The sequence below is a fragment of the Mastigoproctus giganteus genome, chromosome 1, assembly GCF_048544385.1.
Source record: "Mastigoproctus giganteus isolate SK-2022 chromosome 1, ASM4854438v1, whole genome shotgun sequence".
NCBI lineage: Eukaryota > Metazoa > Arthropoda > Arachnida > Uropygi > Thelyphonidae > Mastigoproctus > Mastigoproctus giganteus.
Window position 1 is genome coordinate 278036327 of NC_143575.1, and position 21581 is coordinate 278057907.

General features: G+C 37.8%; 1 protein-coding gene across 1 annotated transcript in view; it reads left to right on the forward strand.

Annotated features, from left to right (window-relative positions):
* Nucleotides 1-21581, forward strand: part of Utx (Utx histone demethylase) — a 758689-nt gene that overhangs the window by 152776 nt on the left and 584332 nt on the right. The window contains exon 4 of the mRNA XM_090377749.1: nucleotides 7372-7421. Within this exon, the coding sequence (XP_090233875.1) occupies nucleotides 7372-7421 (50 nt within the window). The remainder of the gene's footprint in view (nucleotides 1-7371; nucleotides 7422-21581) is intronic.

Consider the following 21581-nt stretch of genomic DNA (forward strand, 5'->3'; position numbering starts at 1 on the left):
TAGAAAACAACAATGTTCCCAACACTGAAACATGCACAAGATGACATTATTAGCATTAGCATTAGTAGAGGCATTTAATGCAAGAAAGCAAGCTTATGCAGCATCAACCAAAAAAAAAAAAAAAAGAAATAAATAAAAAATCCCCACTTCCACTTCACCCCTCTGTTCGTTCGAAATACCTGTCCAGCTGAGCCTTAAACTTATTTAGGCTATCAACCTTCCACGACAAGGGATGGAAGCCTGTTTCACCTACCAACCAACTGCTGGCTAAAGGCAAATTTCCACACGTCGATCCTACATCTGTCTTTCCTCAATTTGAATTGATGCCCTCTCAGGTGATTATTCTGAGCAAGAGGAAGAATCCCATCAGCATTGAGCATGCTCAAACCATTCAAGGCTTTGTACCCCTCTGTCAGATCACCTCGCCGGTGCCTAGTCTCCAGACACTGCAATTTGCAAAACTTAAGCCTTTCTTCATAAGAGCACCCCTTTGTTCCATTCACTAATCTTGTTGCCCTTCTCTGTACTTGTTCCAGCAGTTCTACATCCTTCTTGAAATGAGGCCTCCAGGCCTGTATACGGTACTCTAGGTGTGGCCTGACCATTGCCTTATACAAGGGAATAATCACCTCCTTATCCCTTCTAGAAAAATTCCTATATATCATTGACAATACACCATGAGCTACTCTTGCAGCCCATCTGCACTGCCCAGAGAACTTCATATCTGCCTGCACAACCACCCCCAAGTCCCTTTCATTCTCTACCACTGTCAGTGTAGTACCACAGAGTTGATACGTTGCTCTGGGGTTGCTGTTTCCCATATGTAGTACTTTACATTTCTCAATATTAAACTTCATTTGCCACCTCTCAGCCCATCTGCTCAACCTTTCCAAATCCTGTTGCAGCAGCATAGTGTCAGTAGTGTCCTTGACAACCCTGCCAACCTTCGTATCGTCTGCAAACTTGGACATTAAGCTTGATGTACCATCATCAATATCATTTATAAATACAGAAAACAATAATGGACCCAATACTGAACCCTGAGGGACTCCACTATTAACATTAGTCCACGATGAGCAGTGTCCATTGATTACCACTCTCTGTCTTCTCCCCCTCAACCACCCCTTTATCCATAGCAGCAATTTGCCTCCAGTGTCACACTGCTGCAATTTGTGCAGCAGTCTTCCATGTGCAACAGTATCAAAAGCCTTTCTAAGATCCAAGTATATAATATCAAAGTTATTCCCTGCATCCAGTTCTTTTGCGACTGCATCATATTATGCAATCAAATTGGTCAGGCAAGACTTCCCCTTAACAAAACCATGCTGTGTCCGAGCTATAACTGAAGTTTTCTCTAGATGATCCTGCAGTGCTTCTTTAACCAGTGCCTCCATTAATTTTCCGGGAACAGAAGTTAAACTCACAGGTCTCTATTTACTTGTGTCAGCCTTTGATCCTCCTTTGTGAATTGGGGTCACATTTGCACATCTCCAGTCCATGGGTACCTTCCCTGAGTCCAAGGAAGCTCTCATAATTATGGTTATGGGGTTTGCTTACTTCCTTTGCTGCCTCCTTTAATATAACTGGATAGATCCCATCCACCCCAGGTGCCTTTCTTGTCTTTATCTTCAACAATTTCTCCTCCACTTTACTCTCAGTTATTACAAGATTCTCTACCTTACTGCTAGAGTTGAATACACCTCTGGCATTCCCCTCGCCAAATAACTCCTCATGTGTGAATGTCGATGCATAATATTCATTTAGTTTGTTAGCTACCTGAGCAGGGTCATCAACAGTTGACCCATCGATATCAAATGGACCAATTTGATTCATCCCCTTCCTTCTAGAGTTTACATAGGTAAAGAACTCTTTGCTGTTTTTCTTCGCATCCCTTGCTAAGGATCTCTCGTAATCTGCCTTCGCCTGCCTAACCTCCTTTGTAACTTTGTTACAGATCAACTTGTATCTATCATAGGCTTCTGTGTCATGTGTTAATTTGTATGTATCCCATGCATTAGTTCATCTCATTAGCAGCTTGCAAGATAAGTTCTTTGAATGCTTCCCATTTTGAATTTGCTGTTGGTAACATCATCAGTTGATCCCACTGTATAGAATTTAAATACTGTCTCAGTCCATCGTAGTCACCTTTACGAAAGCAATACCCCTTCCCTTTACCCCTAATGGTAGTTACCTCTTTGAGTAACTCCCACTTCAGAACACTGTGATCACTGCCACCTAGTGGTTCATTTATCTGCAGATTCTTAATGCATGAAGAATCACTGCTGATAATCAAATCAAGTGTATTACTCCCTCTAGTTGCTTCCCGAACATGCTGATGTAGAAAACAATCATCCAATAAATCCACAAAAGCCCTGCTAATGTGTGAGTGACCAGCCCCCAAATTCCAGTCAATATCTGGGAAATTAAAATCTCCCATTATAAGACTCTCTGATTTACTGGCCCACTCTATTTCTCTGTACAGTTTCTTATTATACTCTTAGAGTCATTAGGCCTATAGCACACTCCTACTCTCAATTTTGATGTCCCATTGCTTATGTCACACCAAACTGACTCAACGCTGCACTGTCCAGTGATGTCGACTGGCTTCACTTCCTTGGATTTTATGTTCCTTAACTAATAGCATAGAATAACCCCTCCTCCCTTCCTATCCTGTCTGGCGCCTCCGTAGCCAGGTGGGAAGGAGCAGCAGCAGCGCGTAGCACACGCTTCTTGATTAGACCGGGGTTCGAGCCCGTCACCACCAAATATGGAGGATGCGGAAAGGTCACCGAATGACCACCGCATATCCCGGAGCAATATGGCCTTAGTTGCTAATGCTCCTAAAATCCAAACAACCTATCCTGTCTATCCTTTCTGTAGACATTGTACTCCCAAAATTCCAGTTCTGCATTCCTTATATCTGTGTGACACCACATCTCTGAAATCCCAAGAATATCTGCCTTTGATGTTTTGAGCAATAACTCAAATTCATCAAATTTATTTACTAAACTCCTAGCATTGGTGTACACGCAAGTATACATGCACCTGCTCTTCCTCTTAGCCACCCTAACACAACCCATGTGTTTACTTGTACCCCCATGATTCCCTGTAGTCTCTGAAATATCCTGCATCTTATTTTCCAGGCTGCTGCTCATTCCAATAGAAGCAGTGCAAGAATCACTTTCTCCTCTGCCAGTGGCTGCTGTTAATCTATTAGTCCTTGTATCCCCCCCAATTTAGCAGGTTTCCGACTCACATAACACTGCCTCGATAGCATCAGCAAACATTCTTGCACCCTTTCTATTTAAGTGTATCCCATCCCTGTGGAAGCAGTCTCTCCTGTTAACAAGTACAGACCAGGCTGAAAAAAATTCTACCCCTTGAGCCCTGCACAATCTTTCCAGGGCCGAATTGATTGACAGGGCTCTCATCATATACTCCCTCCTATCGTGTCTGGGCAGAATTGCAGACACTTTCAAAGTCAACCCTAATTCACGGCTTTTTTTCATCAGTGACCTGTTCTTGTTAAGTAATTCTGCTGGTCTCCTACTCTTAATATCATTAGTGCCAACGTGTACAACTATATCACCTTTTGTGCTCTTAAAAGATGATATCCGCTCTACAACGTCATCAACCTTTGCCTCTGGCAGACATACCCTGGTCCTGTTCCACCTATCCTTTTTACAAAGCATGTTTCCCGTTTCCCTGAGAATAGAGTCACCAACAACTACTAGTTCCTTTGGGACCAGCGCATTCTGCCTTGGGGGTTGCCGCTATGTTGCGCCATGACTAAGTGCAAGCTCTGGCATTGGTGTGGGCAGCTGAGAGCTTGATGGGCCCCTCACTTGTAATCCTTCGAGGGCATCCACCCTGTCCTTCAAGCTCTCATATAGGCCCATAACAACGCTGAGTTGTCGACTGATTTCCTTATACTCCTTGCATCGCGCACATACAAAGACATCCCCCATGGCAGTATCATGTCCCATACTTGACTGCTCTGCAAACATCAAGCAAATAGTGCATCTTAAAAGGCTGTGAGTCAGAGGGCAACTGCCTCCCCTGAGTTCTCCCCTGAGCCACAGCATTCCCATTAGCTTGAGTCTTTTGCTTTGCTGCTCTGGTTTGAGTCATGATTTCGATTTACTTTCAATAAAATTTCAATTTCAGTATAAAATTAAATCCTAAACTTGTATCCCAACATAGTTAAACGCTATATTTATGTTTGAGTAACGAGTGTTATCTACGAAATATTTATGTTTCAGTAACGAGTGTTATCTACGAAATATTTATGTTTCAGTAACGAGTGTTATCTACGAAATATTTGTTTCAGTAACTAGTGTTATCTACGAAATCCCTTTATATAACTTCCGTATCAAGTTATGTATTAATTATTTATTTTTACTAATTATTTATGTTACGTAACCTAAGTGGTTATATGTATAGTTAAAAGTACAATTTAATTGCCAATGAAGTTCGACAAGATTAATAGATTTTACTGATTAATTTTCCCGTAACAATGGCGGCTATTTATGAACGGTAAACACGTGGATTTGATACCCTTTCCGATACTAAGTAATACCTACAAAATCTCTATCTAAGTTACTTTAAACTTAAGTACCGTAAATAGGAATATAAAGCTACTCTAGAAAATAAGTTAATATGTCAATTTAAACTAATAAAGCAGAAAATAAATCAGAAAAAACTTCTCTGTTTCAAGAGCGGCAGAAAGGCACGTCCGCACCGGCAACTCTCGTCATCAGACCTACCAACTCTGAGGGACTCAACTAATAACATTAGTCCACGAAGAGCAGTGTCCATTGATTACCACTCTCTGTCTTCTCCCACTCAACCATACCTTTATCCATAGCAGCAATTTGCCTCCAATGCTACACTGCTCCAATTTGTGCAACAGTTTTCCATGTGCAACAGTATCAAAGGCTTTTCTAAGATTTAAATATATGATATCAAAGTTATTCTTTGCATCCAGTTCCTTTGTGACATCATAGTATCCAATGAAATTAGTCAGACAAGACTTTGCCTTAACAAACCCATGCTGTGTCTGAACTATAACTTAAGTCTTGTCTAGATGATCCTGCAATGCTGCTTTAACCAGTGCCTCCCTTAATTTCCCTGCAACAGAAGTAAAACTAACAAGTCTGTAATTACCTTGTCTCCCTTTGATCCTGCTCTGTGGATTGGGTTCACATTTGCACATCTCCAGTCCATGGGTACCTCCCCTGAATCCAGGAAAGCTCTCATGGCTAAGGGTTTGCTTACTTCCTTTGTCGCCTCCTTTAAATTAACTTGCTAGATTCCATCCACCCTAGGTGCCTTTCTTGTGTTTATCTTAACAATTTCTCCTCCACTTTACTTTACTCTCAGTTATTACAAGATTATCTATCTCACTGCCAAAGTTGAATACACATCTGGCATTCCTCTCCCTGAATAACTCCTCATGTGTGAATGTCGATGCAAAATATTCATTTAGTTTGTTAGCTACCTGAGCAGGATCATCAACAGTTGAACCATCGATATCAAGTGGATCAACCTGATTCATCCCCTTCCTTCTAGAGTTTACATAAGTAAAGAACTCTTTGTTGTTTTTCTTTGCATCCTTTGCCAAAGATTTCTCATAATCTGCCTTTGCCTGCCTAAACTCCTTTGTAACTTGGTTACAGACCAGCTTTTCTTCTTTCTCAGTGAAATTATTCTTGTAGGGATAAAATTCTTTAGTACACAAAGCAAATTAAAAAAAATCTTGTCCTTCATCTAAACCTTGGTGTTCCAATAAATGTGCTAAGGCAAGATGATAATAATGTTGCATATCACAATTGGCTTGTATCCAAATCTGTAGGTTGATTGTTTGCCTATAGAATGAACCTGCAGATTTGGTTCTACAATTGGTTAGTTATTAATCAGTCAAACTAGATTTTGAACAGGCTAAGAATGGAAAACTTGCTTCTTGTCCAAATGGTAGTTCAGTATTCTGGTCCCTTGCCAAAGCTACTGGCTGCAACATTTGCCCATCTCTATTTTCACCTCTCAAAACCAGATGATTCTCTTGCCACTTCAGCCAAATATAAAGCTGATCTGCTAGAATCATACTTTTCTTCCAACTTGTGTATTGATGACCTTGGTAAACCACCTTTCACCATTCTGAGTACACTGCATTCAATGCCTCCTGTGGTCTTCTGCCACAGGAGGCATTGAATGTCAAGCATTTTGAACAATCTTAGTGCTAAGAAGGCTACAGGTCTTGATAATATTTCTTCACTTGATCTCAAAACCTAAGTTCCTGAACTTACTCCTGTTCTGTGTCGCCTTTTCATCACTTTTTTATTCCAAAGGTCGACAAATCCCTTCCATTCAATTATTGTCCAATTGCACTTCTGCTCTTTCTGAAGTAATGGAGAAATTAATTAACTGCCAACTATCTTAAACTATCCAGAAATTTTCCATCTGATCAATGATTGCCAGTATGGATTCCCCCAGTGTCGATCCACTGGTGATATTCTGATTTATGTTACTCATCTATGGAACATTCCAATGGAAGAGTTTAATGAAACTCGTGTAGTTTCTTTTGACATTTAGAAGGATTTTGATCTTGTCTGTCATAAAATTCTTTTAAATAAGCTTCCATCTTATGGTTTGCCAAAGGTTTTTTGTAAATGGTTATTCAGTTTTATCTCTGACCACTCATTGCTGGTGATGGTAGATGGTTTTCTCTCTTCTAACTTCTCCACTAATGCTAGTGTTCCTCAAAGTTCCTGTGGTTTCACTATCTTCATTTTATTTCATTTTTTGTGGATGTTTCACTCTTTTGTGGTCAGGAAGAAGAGACCTGGACTGAAGGCAAGGAAAATTCGGAAATTACCCTGCATTGTTTCTGGCCCTCCTCTGATGAAAATTTCTGAATACCTTTCCAAACACTCTGTACTTCACTAATAACACCTTCTTGCACCATTTGACTTTTCCCCCCTAAAGGAATCAAGGAATCATTGAAGAGAATGATTTTTCAGTGAAGCAGAAGTTATGTCAGCCACAAAGACAAAGGAACTTAAAAAAAATAAAAAAATGAGTAAGTCCTCTTTTCAGTTATATCTATCTGGTGGGGGGAAAAATGTGTAAATTTCCTGGGTCACTGTTTGAAAAGATTGATGTGCAATTGTCTGTAAATATTAGATTTGTTTAAATAAAAATTTTAGTTGTGGGACATTACGATCCTGCCTTGTATTTTATATGATTTTTACTGTATTATTATAAACAAATTTCTGTTTATTATAATATATATATATATATAGGTATTAGTGTGTCAACTGTTTAGTTATAAATATTTATTTTTGATAACTTTTCAATTTTTTTCATTAATAGCACTCTCAGCTTATCAGAAATTCTATTCTTTGAAGGAGGATCATTGGAAGGTTAGTAATTCAGTTTTAATTGTATCTAATGTTTTTAAGACTTCTAAATTTTGTTATTTAATTAGCATTTAGATTTGCAGTGACAGATGATGTGTGAAAGCAAGCGTATACGACATCAGCCAAAAAAAATCAACACCATCCATTTCACCTAGTTTGTCCAGTTCTTCCTTGAATTTATTTAAGCTATCAACTTCCACAACAGATGGAAGTTTGTTCAAGCAATCAACTAACCTCTCATTAAAGACAAACTTCCACACATCTGTTCTACAACTGTCCTTCTTCAATTTGAATTTGTGTCCCCCTTGTGTGTCTGAACAACAGGAAGAATCTCATCAGCATTTAGCTTGCTGAATCCATTCAATGCCTTAAAACACCTCAATGATCAACTAACAGGTGCGTAGTCTCCAGATGCTGCAATTTGAAGGACTGAAGCCGTGGTAAGAACACTCCTTTCTTCGCCACACCAATCCCGTTGCACTTTTCTGTACTCGTTTTTTTTTTAATGAAAACACCAAACACGAGAAGTATTAGAACCTATAGTACTTAGTACCGTGCTTGGGTTGGAGGTTGAGAAGATGAAAGAAGATATTTGTTGACATTAGACTTTAACTTCTGTAGACTGTAATTTTCAGTGAATGAATAAATGAGGAAGATGAAAAGTTAGTTCTATGAATTTGAAGTTGGACAGTAAATGGATGTTGGCTGATGGCGGCACACGTTCAGACTGGTTTGAAAGAGAGAGTGGGAATTATAAAAGCCAATTCAGAAGAATATTGCCCATGGAAGTATCTGTAGAAAAGGCATGCAGCAGAAATAGTACTCATATGAGACAGCGAGTGGAGAGACTCTTAGAGAGGAGTCATTAACTCCTCTCTGTTAGAGAGGAGTCAGGAATTCTTGGTGAAGACACTCATGCACGGTTACAGCATAGTGGGGAGGAGCCCCATCTTGCTGTAAAAAGAAGTCCTCATTATAATTCTGGTATAATAGTGTCCTTCATCATGTTGGTTTACAGTTGTACTGAAAAAGATAATTCCAATGACCCCTTTACATGAAAGGCCAGCCCAAACTGTAACTCCAGGTTGATTCAATTTTCTGGGGGTTTTCTGTTGAATAATAGACACAGTTGAGCCTATTAACAGCGCCTGACAGTTTAAAATTTGCTTCATCGGACCGACAAATTTTTCGAATGATGCCATCACCTTGTCTTTCTTCATTCAAAACTACCTCGCAGAATTGTAAATGGTGATCTGGATCATCCTTTAATATCCATGAATTAATCTTGGCCGATACAATTTCAAACCTAAACATTGCATCAGACGACCCTAAGATCTGTGGGGAATGCCTAACTCACTACAAGCGCTCTTTTTTTTTTTTTTTTTTTTTTGATTTTCGTGGGCATTTGAGTAAATGCGACAGCAACTAACATTTCATTTTCAGGGGTAGTAACACTGACTGGTCGACCACTTTTTGGCATATTACAGATGGACCCAGTCTGATCAAATTTATTGCATATTCTGTAGATTGTTAGCCTACTTGGTGGTGGTGCCGTATCAAATTTTTCACCCCATTTCTGTCAAACCTTTTCAGCCTTCTCTGTCTGCATGATGTTGGCATGCACTTTTTTTGGAAATATTCGAATGCCTGTACATGAAGCTGAATATATTAAAGTTAAGTTTAATACATGAAGCTGTACATATTAAAGTTAAATATATTGAAGTTGGGGCAATGCCCAAACTTCAAGGCTGCCAACTACTTGGATTTAGATATAGACCTCAACAACCCCTACCCCCACTGTCAATATATATAAGAAGCGCGATGCCTTTAACTTTAATATATTCAGCTTCATGCACTGCAGCAAATTTTTAATGTTGATGAGACTGCTCTGTATTGGAAAAAAATGCTGGTTTGAACATACATTGCCAAAGAGGAAGGTACAATGCCAGATTTCAAGGTGTCAAAAGATAGGGCCACGCTCTTACTTGGGGCTAATGCAGTGGGAGATTACAGATTAAAACCACTGCTTGTGTGTCATTCTGGAAATCCTCGTACATTTAAGGGCATCAATAAAGCCACCTACCCGTGCATTTCCGATCGAACCAGAGAGCATGGATAACAATATCTCTCTTTGGGGATTGATTTAAATGCTGCTTCATTTCCAAGATTGAAAAATATTGTAAAGAGAACAATGTTCCTTTCAAGATTTTGCCTTTATTAGATAATGCTCCTGGACATCCTACATATCTAGATGATTTCAATTTGAACTTGAGAGTCATATTTCTACCACCAAATAACACCGATTATTTCATTTGAAATAATCGGTGTTATTTCAAATTTAAAAGCATACTATTTACGCACAACATTTGCTCAGGCGTTGTCTGCAGTAGATGATGAGAAAAATTTTGTATTAAGAGACTTTTGAGAATTTTACAATATTTACTACGTCATCTTAAACATTAATAAGGCTTGGGCAGAAATTTCTAAAAGTTGTTTTAATGGTGCATGGAAGAAAATATGCCCATGGCACATAAAAGGCTTTAAAGGATTTGAAAAAGATGAATCATATGAAGAGGTTACAGATAAGATTGTTAAGGTTGCAGAGCTATTTTAATTGGAGGTTGATACCAAAGGTGTTGAGGAGTTAATAGAGGAAGAAGAGAAGGAATTAACGAAGAACTTATTGACTTGCAGGCAGCAAGTGAAAGAAGAAAATTCTGATGAAGCTCAAGATGAACCAAATGAGGAGCTGAGAAGCTTCATCACCAGAGAGATAGCAATGGCATTTTGCGAAATTGCATCGACAATGGCGAGGTTTGAGAAGATGGATCCTGACAGCGAACAATTCTTAAAAGTTAATAGAGGGGTGAATGATATGCTTGTTAGAAAGAAATCTACGATGAAAATAAAAAGGCCACCGTCCAGTCATCCATTAATATGTTCTTTCGTAAGGTTCAGCGGCTGACCCCTTCTAAATCTCCACAGCCCTCAACCTCCGCAGCAGCATACTTATCAGCTGAAGACTGATTCTGGCAACAATGCTCGAGGTAAAACTTACTGATGTTATGACTGTCTCCTTCCTCTATTTTTATGTAATTTTTCCTGCACATAAGATAAAAAATTGAATAAATACAATAAATAATTTTATTTGCATGTTCGTTGACCATTTCTTTTTTTTATTCAATCAATTCAGCGAGCACAGTTACGAGTGCTGCACAAGCATGGGGGAAATTCCGACTTGTGTAGCGTTCCATGGAACGCAACCCTTATGTAAGTCGGGGAGTTCCTGTATATATATATATTATTTTATTATTATTTTTTTTTTTGCACAATACAGAACAACCCAAGTTACATTGTGTTGAGAATAATATCAAACTTTGGAAAAAAATTAATTGATAAATAAAATAAAATTTTTAGGAGGGAAGTTGCCAAATAATGAAAGTTCAATTACACTTGATTTATGAACTTATTATGTTCCTGACGTTTGTTTCTTGATAAAAACGTTCGTAAGTCAAACTTTACTCTTAGTTATCAAAACACATTCTATGTACAGTTTATGGTTTGATACTTATACAGTACTTTATATAATGTACTTTATTATTAGGCACTTTAGCATATGTATGAGTAAAGTGCATATTATCTTCTTAATGTCCATCTGTCGTATGTCTATATATATATACAATGCATTTTTTGTAAAAGAATAGATGCTGGTACTCGTTCTTTGCTATCAGAAAAAATTTTAAATTAAAAGGATATGAAAAGTATTCTAAATTTTTTTTTTTTTCTTATATTGTTACTTTAGTAGTAATTTTTTGGATTAAGAACAACAAATTTAGTACATTAACACAGTTTATTAAGCATAAACTTATTATTCAAGTATATAAAAAAATAAGTAAAATGTGAGTAAAGTAAGTAAATAAATCGGTCAACTACTGAGTTCCGGTAACTCGGGATGAAGGGTCTGTAGTCACTAATGGTCGTTAGTGTAGTATCTCAAATAGATAGCTTTATGGTAAATGAAAAAAGTTTCTATTACCCCTGCTTGGCCTAAAACTGAGGAACTAATGAAAACATTGTCTATTTGAGTCTTCCCAGTTGTTGTGAATGACAAGGGTGGGAGAAGCAATTAAACTCTCAGGGGAAGAAGCAACTGGCAGGTGAGGGCTGTGCAAGGTTTTGCGCAGGTGCCTAACCACAATCACCGCCTCAACACTGGCTCTCTGAGTACCTCTTTGCCGGGACAACTCCAGCTTTGAAAATTTTTAAAAAATACTTCTCTTTGCAAAATTTATAAATGACCTATAAAGGTCATTTATCAACTAAAAAAAAAAAAAAACTTCACCCATTATCAACCCACTGCAGGATGGAAGCCTCCTCAATAATTCATGTTGAGGGAAATGGACCATAATCTGCCACGCTGGTCCAGTGCAGGTTGGCAGATCGACCGCATTTAGCAGTCAGTGGCTTGAACCCCGGTCTACTCAAAGGAGTAAATGCTACTCCCGCTCCTGACCACTCGGATACAGAGGCCATTTATTAACTAACTATTTAGCAACGTTTTTGTCACGAAAAGGAGAGTTACTTAGTACAAAAGAAGTGCACTATCGAAGTGCAATAAAAAAAAAAAAATTTTTTTGTTGTTTTTTTTTAACACAAAAATTAAATGATAGATTTCGATCACAACAGTAAGCATCGAATAATGCATAGCTAATGTGATTTTTAAATTTTTAGCTCCATTAGTAATGGAAATAGGGGAGACACGAAAATTAGTCACATTTTCCTGTCTGGTGCCACCATTTTTAATTTTAAAAATATTTAAAAATTATATTTTAAACCTACTTGTTGAGCTCTTTCCAACAGTGTATAATGAGCTGTAGGTTGTTGACAACATTTTTTATCCCTCCATTTCTCAGAAAAATTTTTGTCAACAACGATCAATATGGCATTATGTTGGCCCACATGATGTACAAACCCATGCAAAATTTCAGGTCAATAGGTTGAGTGGTTCCAGAGATACAATGCTGTGACAGACATATGGATGGACAGACAGACAACCGAGTGACATTATAAGGGTATTTTTTTAGACAACGGACCCTAAAAATAATAAGTAAAAATAATTTCATAATAAAGTTTTTGTAGAATATTCCAAATTTTTATTAAGTTCTCATCTGACAGCCTATGCCGACTTGTTTTCTTCCTCTTTGTGTGTCAGTTGTCTGAAGCAGTCACGAATTGACATATTTTGCTGGCCTGAAGTGGGTCAGCGGTGGGCCTACAATTTTAAGCAACGGTAATGAAGAAACTGTTTTTGTCATCAACGAAGCTCTGGTTGGGCTGGCGATCAGATTCATTTGTGAAAATCCTCATTCACATTGACTCGATGAAATTGGTATCGCACTCAGAGCATCCATCAAATGTTTCAATTCTTCCGAAACCATCTTTTCAATTAGGTATTCCCAAAATCCACGAATTGCATCTCTTTTCATTTAACTGTAACCTAATTGACAATTTTCTAATTTCATTTTCACCAAATGGCAACAATTCATGATTAGAAGGTTTTAATATCTTCGTTGTCCTCATTTTCTTTCTCTTGTAATCGATGTTGTCATTAGTTCTTAAATTTGAAGTTTTTCTTTTCTTTTCTTTTCTTTTTTTTTTTTTTTTTTTTTTTTTTGAAACTGTCCAAAATGTCAGTGTCATTTGAATATTCAGGTACTGTGACCATATAAACAGAGATAGGGATAATTTACGGAAAATGTCGATAACGCACTTCCCCGAAAAAACAGATGATTATTTTTCGGGGTAAAAGAAAATCACTCCCTCATAATTCTCGAACGGGGCACTTACAGTTGATTCACAGCGATGTCCAACCTACGGCCTGCCCGGAAAGTCAACTAAAACAGTATAAAGAAATCTAACTTTGAATTTTTTTTTGAATATGGCCCATGTACGGGAAAAGTTTGGACACCACTGCAGTAGAAGGTGGACCAGAGCCCATTGGGAATACCCCTTGATCTGCTCACTGTTGACCAGCGCGACTTCTCTGTATGTGGGACAGGTGGTCGGATGGGTTTTACCAGGTACCACTAAGTTGTAGTATGGTAATCCCTTTAGCCCTCTTAATTCGAGCAGCAGCACTAATTGCCTAAATTGCCTGAAGGCCAGAATTGTGAACAGGGCGTACCAAGATAATTCTCTCCATTTGCTATATGAAAATTTTCTTTGCTCAACGGAAAGTATTTTAAATGTTACTTCCAAGGGGAATTCAAAATAATTCGCTATAAAAGGACTTTGTTAATCAGAGGTCCGACTGAGTAATTGAGACTTATAAAAATGGTTATGAAATTTTATGTAGAAAATATCTTAACAATAGACAGTGAAAAATGCAAATTTATTTAAATAATTTTAAGTTTATTTGAATAGTAGATAAACATGTGAAAAAAATTTACGGAATATTACAAATTTCAATGCATCCAAGTGTCACATGTCACTGTTAATAAAGGTGCCGGTACACCATACCTGCGTACCATCCCAAAAAAAAGCACTATATATATATATATATATATATATATGAGTAAATATATAATCTTCACCATGTCTATCTGACTGGCTGCATGTAATAACTTAACTCCTAATGAATAGATTTTCATAAAATTTTTATTCAGCTCTTTTATAAAGGGTTGTTAAGCCATCCCAAATTTTATTAAAATTGGACCAACAGAAATCTGACAATTATTATTTCTTTGTTTGTCCGTCTATCTGCATGCAATAACTTGACTCCCATTGGATGGATTTTCATGAAATTTTACATTTGGCGCTTTTAAAACTGTTTATCTAGCCTTTCCAAATTTTTCTAAAATCTTACTAGTAGAAATCCATCGTTAATTGCTGGAACAAACTTCCATCTGTCGTTGTGGAAGTTGATAGGTTAAATAAATTTAAGGAGGAACTGGACAGGCATTTGGAGGGAATGGTATGAATTTTTTTTTTTTTGGCTGATGCATGCTGCATAAGCTCATACACTTGCTTTCTTGCATCACATTCCACTATTACTACTACTACTATTCCCCCCTCCCATGTCATGTGATTATCCATATTATTATTATTATTATTATTAGTAGCCACATGGTACAAGGAAGCCTGAGGCTTATGCTGCACCAGCCAAAAAAAAAAATTCTCGAGTTACCCTGAGAGAGAGAGAGAGAGAGAGAGAGAGAGAGAGAGAGAGAGAGAGAGAGAGAGAGAGAGAAGTAGAAAGGAATCACCAAGAAAGAGAAGAATGATGATATCCAGCTCAGGACCCTGAGATATACCATGTATTGTAGCTGAAGCACTGGATGTTGTGTTTGTGCTGTGTTTGGATTGGAGCAATGAATTGGCAATATGGTGGATGCACAGAAATGAAATGTTCTCAGTTCATATATAAAAGTTGTTTTTTGCTTTGTGATAATGAAGTCTCTGACCAGTATAGGTAGAGGTTGGCAATGACACAACTAGTAGGACTGCCTATGTGTTATCACAAATTATTGCTATTTCTAATGCGTCTGAAATGTGGTCCACTTCATGCATTAGCTAACTTGTATTAAATTGTAAATAAATAGTTTTATTACCTTAATATGTAAGAATTAAACATCAGTATGTAACAGCAAACAAATTGTCTTTTTGTTTGCAGATATATATTGATGTTTAATTGGAAGAAGAAAGTGAAGGTAATGGTTGGGGGTCATCAGGATCTGAGGAAACTCTGTTGCTTCTGGGAGTGTCTTTAGAAGTGGTAGAACCCAGTGCTTTTTTTGTAAAAAAAAAAAAATAGGTGCCAGTACTCATTCTTTGCTATCAGGAAAAATTAAACATTAAAAGGATATGAAAAGTACTCTAAATTTTTTTTTCCCCCTAATATTGTTACTTTAGTGGTAATGTTTTTGGAATAAGAACAACAAATTAAGTATATTAACACACAGTTTATTAAGCATAAATTTATTATTCAAGTATATAAAAAAATAAGTAAAATGTGTAAAAAAATAAGTAAAAAATAATAAAATAAGTAAAAATAATTTCATAATAAAGTTTTTGTAGAATATTCCAAATTTTATTAAGTTCTCATCCAACACACTATGCCAACTTCTTTTCTTACTGTTTGTGCTGAATGATGTTTCTGAAGATGCCACAAATCAAAGCGTGTGGGCCTACGATTTTAAGAAATAGTAGTGAAGAAATAGTTTTTGTTATCAACAAAGGTCTGGTTGGGCTGATGATCAGATTCATTTTTGAAAATCCTTGTTCATATTCACTCCATGAAATTGGTATCATATTCAGAGCATTATTCAAATGCTTGTCTTTCCGAAACCGTCTTTTCAATTAGGTATATATTTCTGAAATCCACAAATTGTATCTCTTTCATTTAACTGTAACCTAATTGTAACCTAAAAAAAAAAAAGTTAGTTCCAAAATCTGCCGATAGGGGATAATATGGCACTGTACAAGAGGAAAGACATGGCAAAGTGCCAATAAATAAACAAGAGAAACCTTAATGAAATTACAAATTTTTATGTGTGCTCTTTGCAAAAAAACAGAAAGAAACTTAATTGCACTAAAGTTTTAAATCCAAACTAAAAAATAAGACACCTAAGAGAGCAGAAAATTTGCATAAATTTAAGTTAATTTAATTTTCCCAGCAGCAGAGAGCTATAAAGGCACAATGCATCTCACTCTGCATGAATTTAGATGCTGTAAGAACTTATGTCAAGGTCCTTTATCAGCTGTGGCAGTGAGAAGCATGATTAACACATTTGAGGAAACTAGGTCCTTTGTTGTTAAGCCTGGAAAAGGAAGGAAGCCTGTTTCACCTTAAGTTTAGCAAATTACAGAGTCTGGAGACTAGGCACCGGCGAGGTGATCTGATAGAGGTGTATAAGGCTTTGAATGGTTTGCGCATGCTCAATGCCAATGGGATTCTTCATCTTGCTCAGAATAATCAGCTCAGAGGGCATAAATTCAAATTGAGGAAGGACGGATGTCGGATAGATGTGCGGAAATTTGCCTTTGGCCAGCAGGTGGTTGGTTGGTGGAACCGACTTCCATCACTTGTTGTAGAAGTTGATAGCCTAAACAAATTTAAGGCTCAACTGGACAGGTATTTCGAGCGAACGGAGGGGTGAAATGGGAGTGGTGTGTTTTTTTTTTTTTTTTTTTTTTTTTTTTTTTGGCTGATGCTGAATAAGCTTGCTTTCTTGCATCATATGCCTCTACTAATGCTAATGCTAAAGTAGCAGAGGAAGTTGCAATGGCTATTGTCGACCGGTCCATGGATATAGCTGCTGGAACTAGTAGCAGTGCACAGGAATTGGATGTTCCATATTCCACTGTGTGGAAAATTCTTCAAAAACTAATCCACTATTATTCATACATGATCACTCACCAGCAGCAGCTGCAAAGAGATGATCCTGAAAAACGAATGGCATTTGCTCTAATGTTTTTGTCCAGAATGGAAGTGGATGATGCCTGGCCATGGAATGTTCTTTGGGGAGATGTGGTCCATTTTTATCTTGATGGAACTCTGAACACTCAAAACTGCCGAATATGGGCTTCAGGAAGCACTACGTGCTATTCAGAAAATCCCATTGCACTTGCTGAAAATCACTGTCTGGTTTGGTGTGACTTCAAATTTTATCGTAGGGCCATACTTTTTCCAGGAATTGCACCCAGCAGAAGTGACCACCTGTTCTGTTACAGCACAAATATCATCACACACTGAGCAGTTTCATTATTCCTCAACTGCAATAAAGGGATGCCTGGATGAGGCAATTTTTATGCAAGATGGGGCTCTTCCTTATATCGCACATCCAGTACAGCAACTTCTCCAGCATCACTTTGCTGCAGAAAGGGTCATTAGTCATTTGTTTCCCATTGCATGGCCACCACATTCACCTTACCTTACACCATGTGATTTTTGGCTGTGGGGTCACCTCAAGGCCAATGTCTATGGGGGAAGTACTCCTAACCTGGCTATCGTAAAGGACAATGTAACGCAGCATGTGTGGAACATTATTCCACAGATGTTACATTCTGCAGTCGGGCATACTGTGCATCTAATGCAATTTCTGGTCCAGAACAATGGTAATCACATCAAAAACCAACTCCATCAGCGACACCATCGGGAGTAAACTGAGTTTGGAGCTGTGAAACCATTTCCTCTGACAATTTAGTTTAGTTTCTGTTTTCTTGCAAAGAGTACAAATTAAAATTTGTAATTTCATTAAGGTTTGTCTTAGTTATTTATTTGTTGGTACTTTGTCATGTCTTTCCTCTTGTACAGCGCCATATTCTCCCCTATCAGCAGATTTTGGAACTATTTTTTTTTTTTTTTTTTAAAGGATCCTTCTCCCCATGCCTTGAATAGTTTGCTTACTAATTTTGGTGGCATTCCGCTTATTAGTTAGAGCTACAGAGAGCTCTGAATAGGGATACTTTAATTATGGCCATTATACCTTCCATACGATCGTTTATTTTAAGGACCGATAATGTACTGATGGTTTTCCAATATAGCTGGAACAATACATGGGTGGAAATTTTCAGACGCATGGCGCACGGAATATCACTTGTATGATTATTCTCAACCAATTAGCATCTTTTTTCGATGCATGCCACACAAAACATCTCTTATATGATTGGTTCAGATCTATGATGATCTGAAACTTAAAGCTCCATCAACCAGTGACAGTACTGTGCGCTTTGAAGACTTTAAAGCCAGTATAGGCTGGTTTGAGCACTTCAAAAACAGGGTGAATATCAAAAATGTTGAATGAAAGGCTTGGGGGGAGGCATCCAGTGCTGATAAAAAAGCAGCTGAGACCTTAAAATTGAATTCAGGAGAGTTATCTTCCCCAGCAGGTTTTTAATATTGACAAAACCAGCCTCTTCTGGAAGCGAATGCCCAGGAGAATGTATATCACCTCCTGGGCATTCGCTTCCTATGAGGATGAGGCTAGTTTACCTGGGCATAAGCCTATGAAAGATAGACTCACTCTCCTGTTGGGTGCCAATGCCTTTGAGATTTTAAGCTGAAGCCTTTGCTTGTATATCACTCTAACACCCCCAGAATATTTAAACAACAAAAGGTCGACAAAGGCATGCTGGGAGTGTTTTGACGCAGTAACAAGAAGGCCTGGGTTACAGGATATGTCATCAACGAATGGGAGCTTGAAGTTTTCTGTCCTTCAGTGAAGAGTCATCTTGAGAAAAATAAGCTTCCTGTGAAGACACTGGTCCTGCTGGATAATGTGCCAGGCCATGATCCCAACCTTGTTCAATCTCAAGAGGCACAATTTGACTTCAAATTTTTGCCACTCAACACCACTCCTCTTCTTCAACCAATGGACCAGCTCAAACTGCAAACTTCAAGAAAATCTACACCACAAAAATGTTTGCAAGTTGCTTTGCAGTGAACTCTGGTCAAAATGCTGTCACCCCTCAAAGATGTTTGGAGGTCGAAGTTCAATATGTGTGAGGCTGATTGTAATTGTTCTTGGAATGATGTTTCCACAAGGTGCTTAAATTCACCCTTGAAAAACATATGGCCTTTAATTATCCATAACAATGACGAATTTGAAGGTGATGGTGCTTTGACAAATGATATTGTCACTCTTGGTAAATCAATGGGTCTGGAGTTTAGTGAACAGGATGTGGAGGAGCTTATTGATGCTCATGGGCATGAGCTAACAACAGAGGAACTACAAGAGTTGGAGAAAATTACGGAGAGTGACACTGGGGAGGAAGAAAAAGACACCCAAAAAGTGTCAACTGAAGACTGTCATTTCTTGTTGGGAGCGTTTAAGCAAAGTGGTAAAAAAAACACCCTGACATTGAAAACACTGAATTCATGCTGTGCAAAATGGAAAACGAAGCACAGCCAGACCCTGCATAACGCGAGTTCGATTAACGCATTTTTCAGTTACTGCTATTTGAAAAAATTATACTACTTTTCACTTTATGATGGACATGTAGACATGTGTATATGTAAGGGCGGCACCTAGAACGTTTGTTCAACTCTGCCTTGTATCTTTGTGAAGAACAGTGTCACTACAAATGGGCAGATATGTGTGTGACTTAGGTTTGTGTGTATTGTGTGTGTTCTGTTGTTGTCTGGCTGCTTGGCTACCCAGAAGCATCAGGCACCTGGACAGATGATTCTGGGTACTCATCCACATGGGAAGGTGGGCCAGTCCCAGTAAAGCATGTACTGTCTCGAAAGAGATTCTTACCCACATGGCGTTGTCATCAGGTGTGCCAGGAACCTTTGGGGTCCCATTCCAGAGGGAAGAGAGGAGAGAAAAAAAAAATAATAATAATAATAAAAAAAAGAAACAAAAAAATAAATAAATAAAAAAATAATAATAATTAAAATTAAAAAATAATAATAAAATAAAATAAAAAATAATAAAAAAAGCTAGTGGTGCAGGTAAAAATAAAGTAATACAGTATATTTATATATAAAAAATAAAATAAAAATTGATAAGTATGGCAAATTTAGCAAAAAAAAAAATGAACTAAAATAAATAAATAAAAAATAGTAATACAGTTAGTCCTCGTATAGCACAATAGTTGTGTTCCTAGAAACCCTCGTGCAGCGCAAAATTGTGCAATATAAACAACAGGCCCTATGGGGGAAAATAGAGTTAGGTGCCGACCACCTAAGATTGAACACACATTTGTAACCAAAACATTACCAAACAATAAATAATCGTAATAAAATACGTAAGTATTTTATTACGACTATTACGTAATAAAATATTGCTAATGCTTTTGCTTCTATCGTAAGCAAACTTGTTTTTTGTTTGATTTTCTATCCAAACAGTTGACAGCCGTTGCATCTCTTCCAATTCTTTGTGTCTTAATCTAATGGATTTTAATTACACTTTGAGTTGTTCCTGCTATGAAAGTTGTTTTTATTTTCTCTGCATTCTTTGTAATTCTCGGCGTTGCCTCATTTAGGTCTGTAGCACGTGCAGTATCACATGGTCTTTCATTTCGCTCAAAGTGTTTCACAGTTTCATATTTTTTCGCTATCGACAGTGGCGGACTGGCCATAAGCCTTACTGGGGAAACCCCAGTGGGCCAGAGGCCGGTGCGATTTTGGCCATAAACCGTTGTATGAGGCCACTATAAATTTTCCCGGATAAGAATTTTTGACCCAGTCCACCTCTGTTTATCGATATTGCTTTTTTTTTTCTCTCTGAATCTGCAGTGTCTTCACCAGGATGCTTACTTTTCACATCTTTTAAGTATTTTACTCATTTTTAGGGAATAAAGCACAATTACAAAACGAGGAGGCACGCTTGATACATAAACAAAGCTGTGCGCGTGTAGCAACTGAATAAACAACACCGTAAAGGCAGAGATACACTATTAACACCTCACATTTTACTATAAGCACATTTCTAGGGGTTACTATCATAAAACAATAAAAACAGTTTCCAGTTGCGTTTCTGCTAGTGGAATCTGTTATAAACTGGTAGTAAACTCGATCTGATTGCATTTGCGATTATACCGATAGCTGGAATTGTGTTGGTTTTTACGTTATTATGGTGAAATGTGTTTTCCCTTCACTGATATAAAAAACAAATACATTTTCAGAATCTTCTCTTCATTCCTATCCTGTTGTGTTCAGTTGGGGTGATTCCGCGTTCGACTGTCATTTCTTGTAAACACAAAGGCGAATCGTGTATAAGCGAATTCGGTTCATGTTATATAAGATATTGTTCTCCTATTTATAAGGAAAGAAAAATTGTCTAGAGTGTGGATTATTTGATCCACATGGTTTGGGAAGAAGTTCGGAATGTCTTTCTGAAGTTGATCTCTGAGATCCTCATACAAGTCACAATCAAAAAGATGGTGGCATCAGTTTTCCTTGGCTCCACAAAAGCATAGGTTGTGAAGCTCCAGTTGGTATAGTTTTCATTCAGGGAGCTTTGGCCGGTCACCAAGAAGGACGTCTCAAGGCTGAGAGAGAACCTGGATCTTTGCAAACTTTACCTTGGGAAGGAATCTTTTGGTTACTGTGCCTTGTGGCGACCTATTCCACCTGGTTTGCCAGATGTGTACCAGTTCATTGTAACATCGTGTTTTTTCACACTTACCATCACGCAGTGAGATTAAGCTCAATAT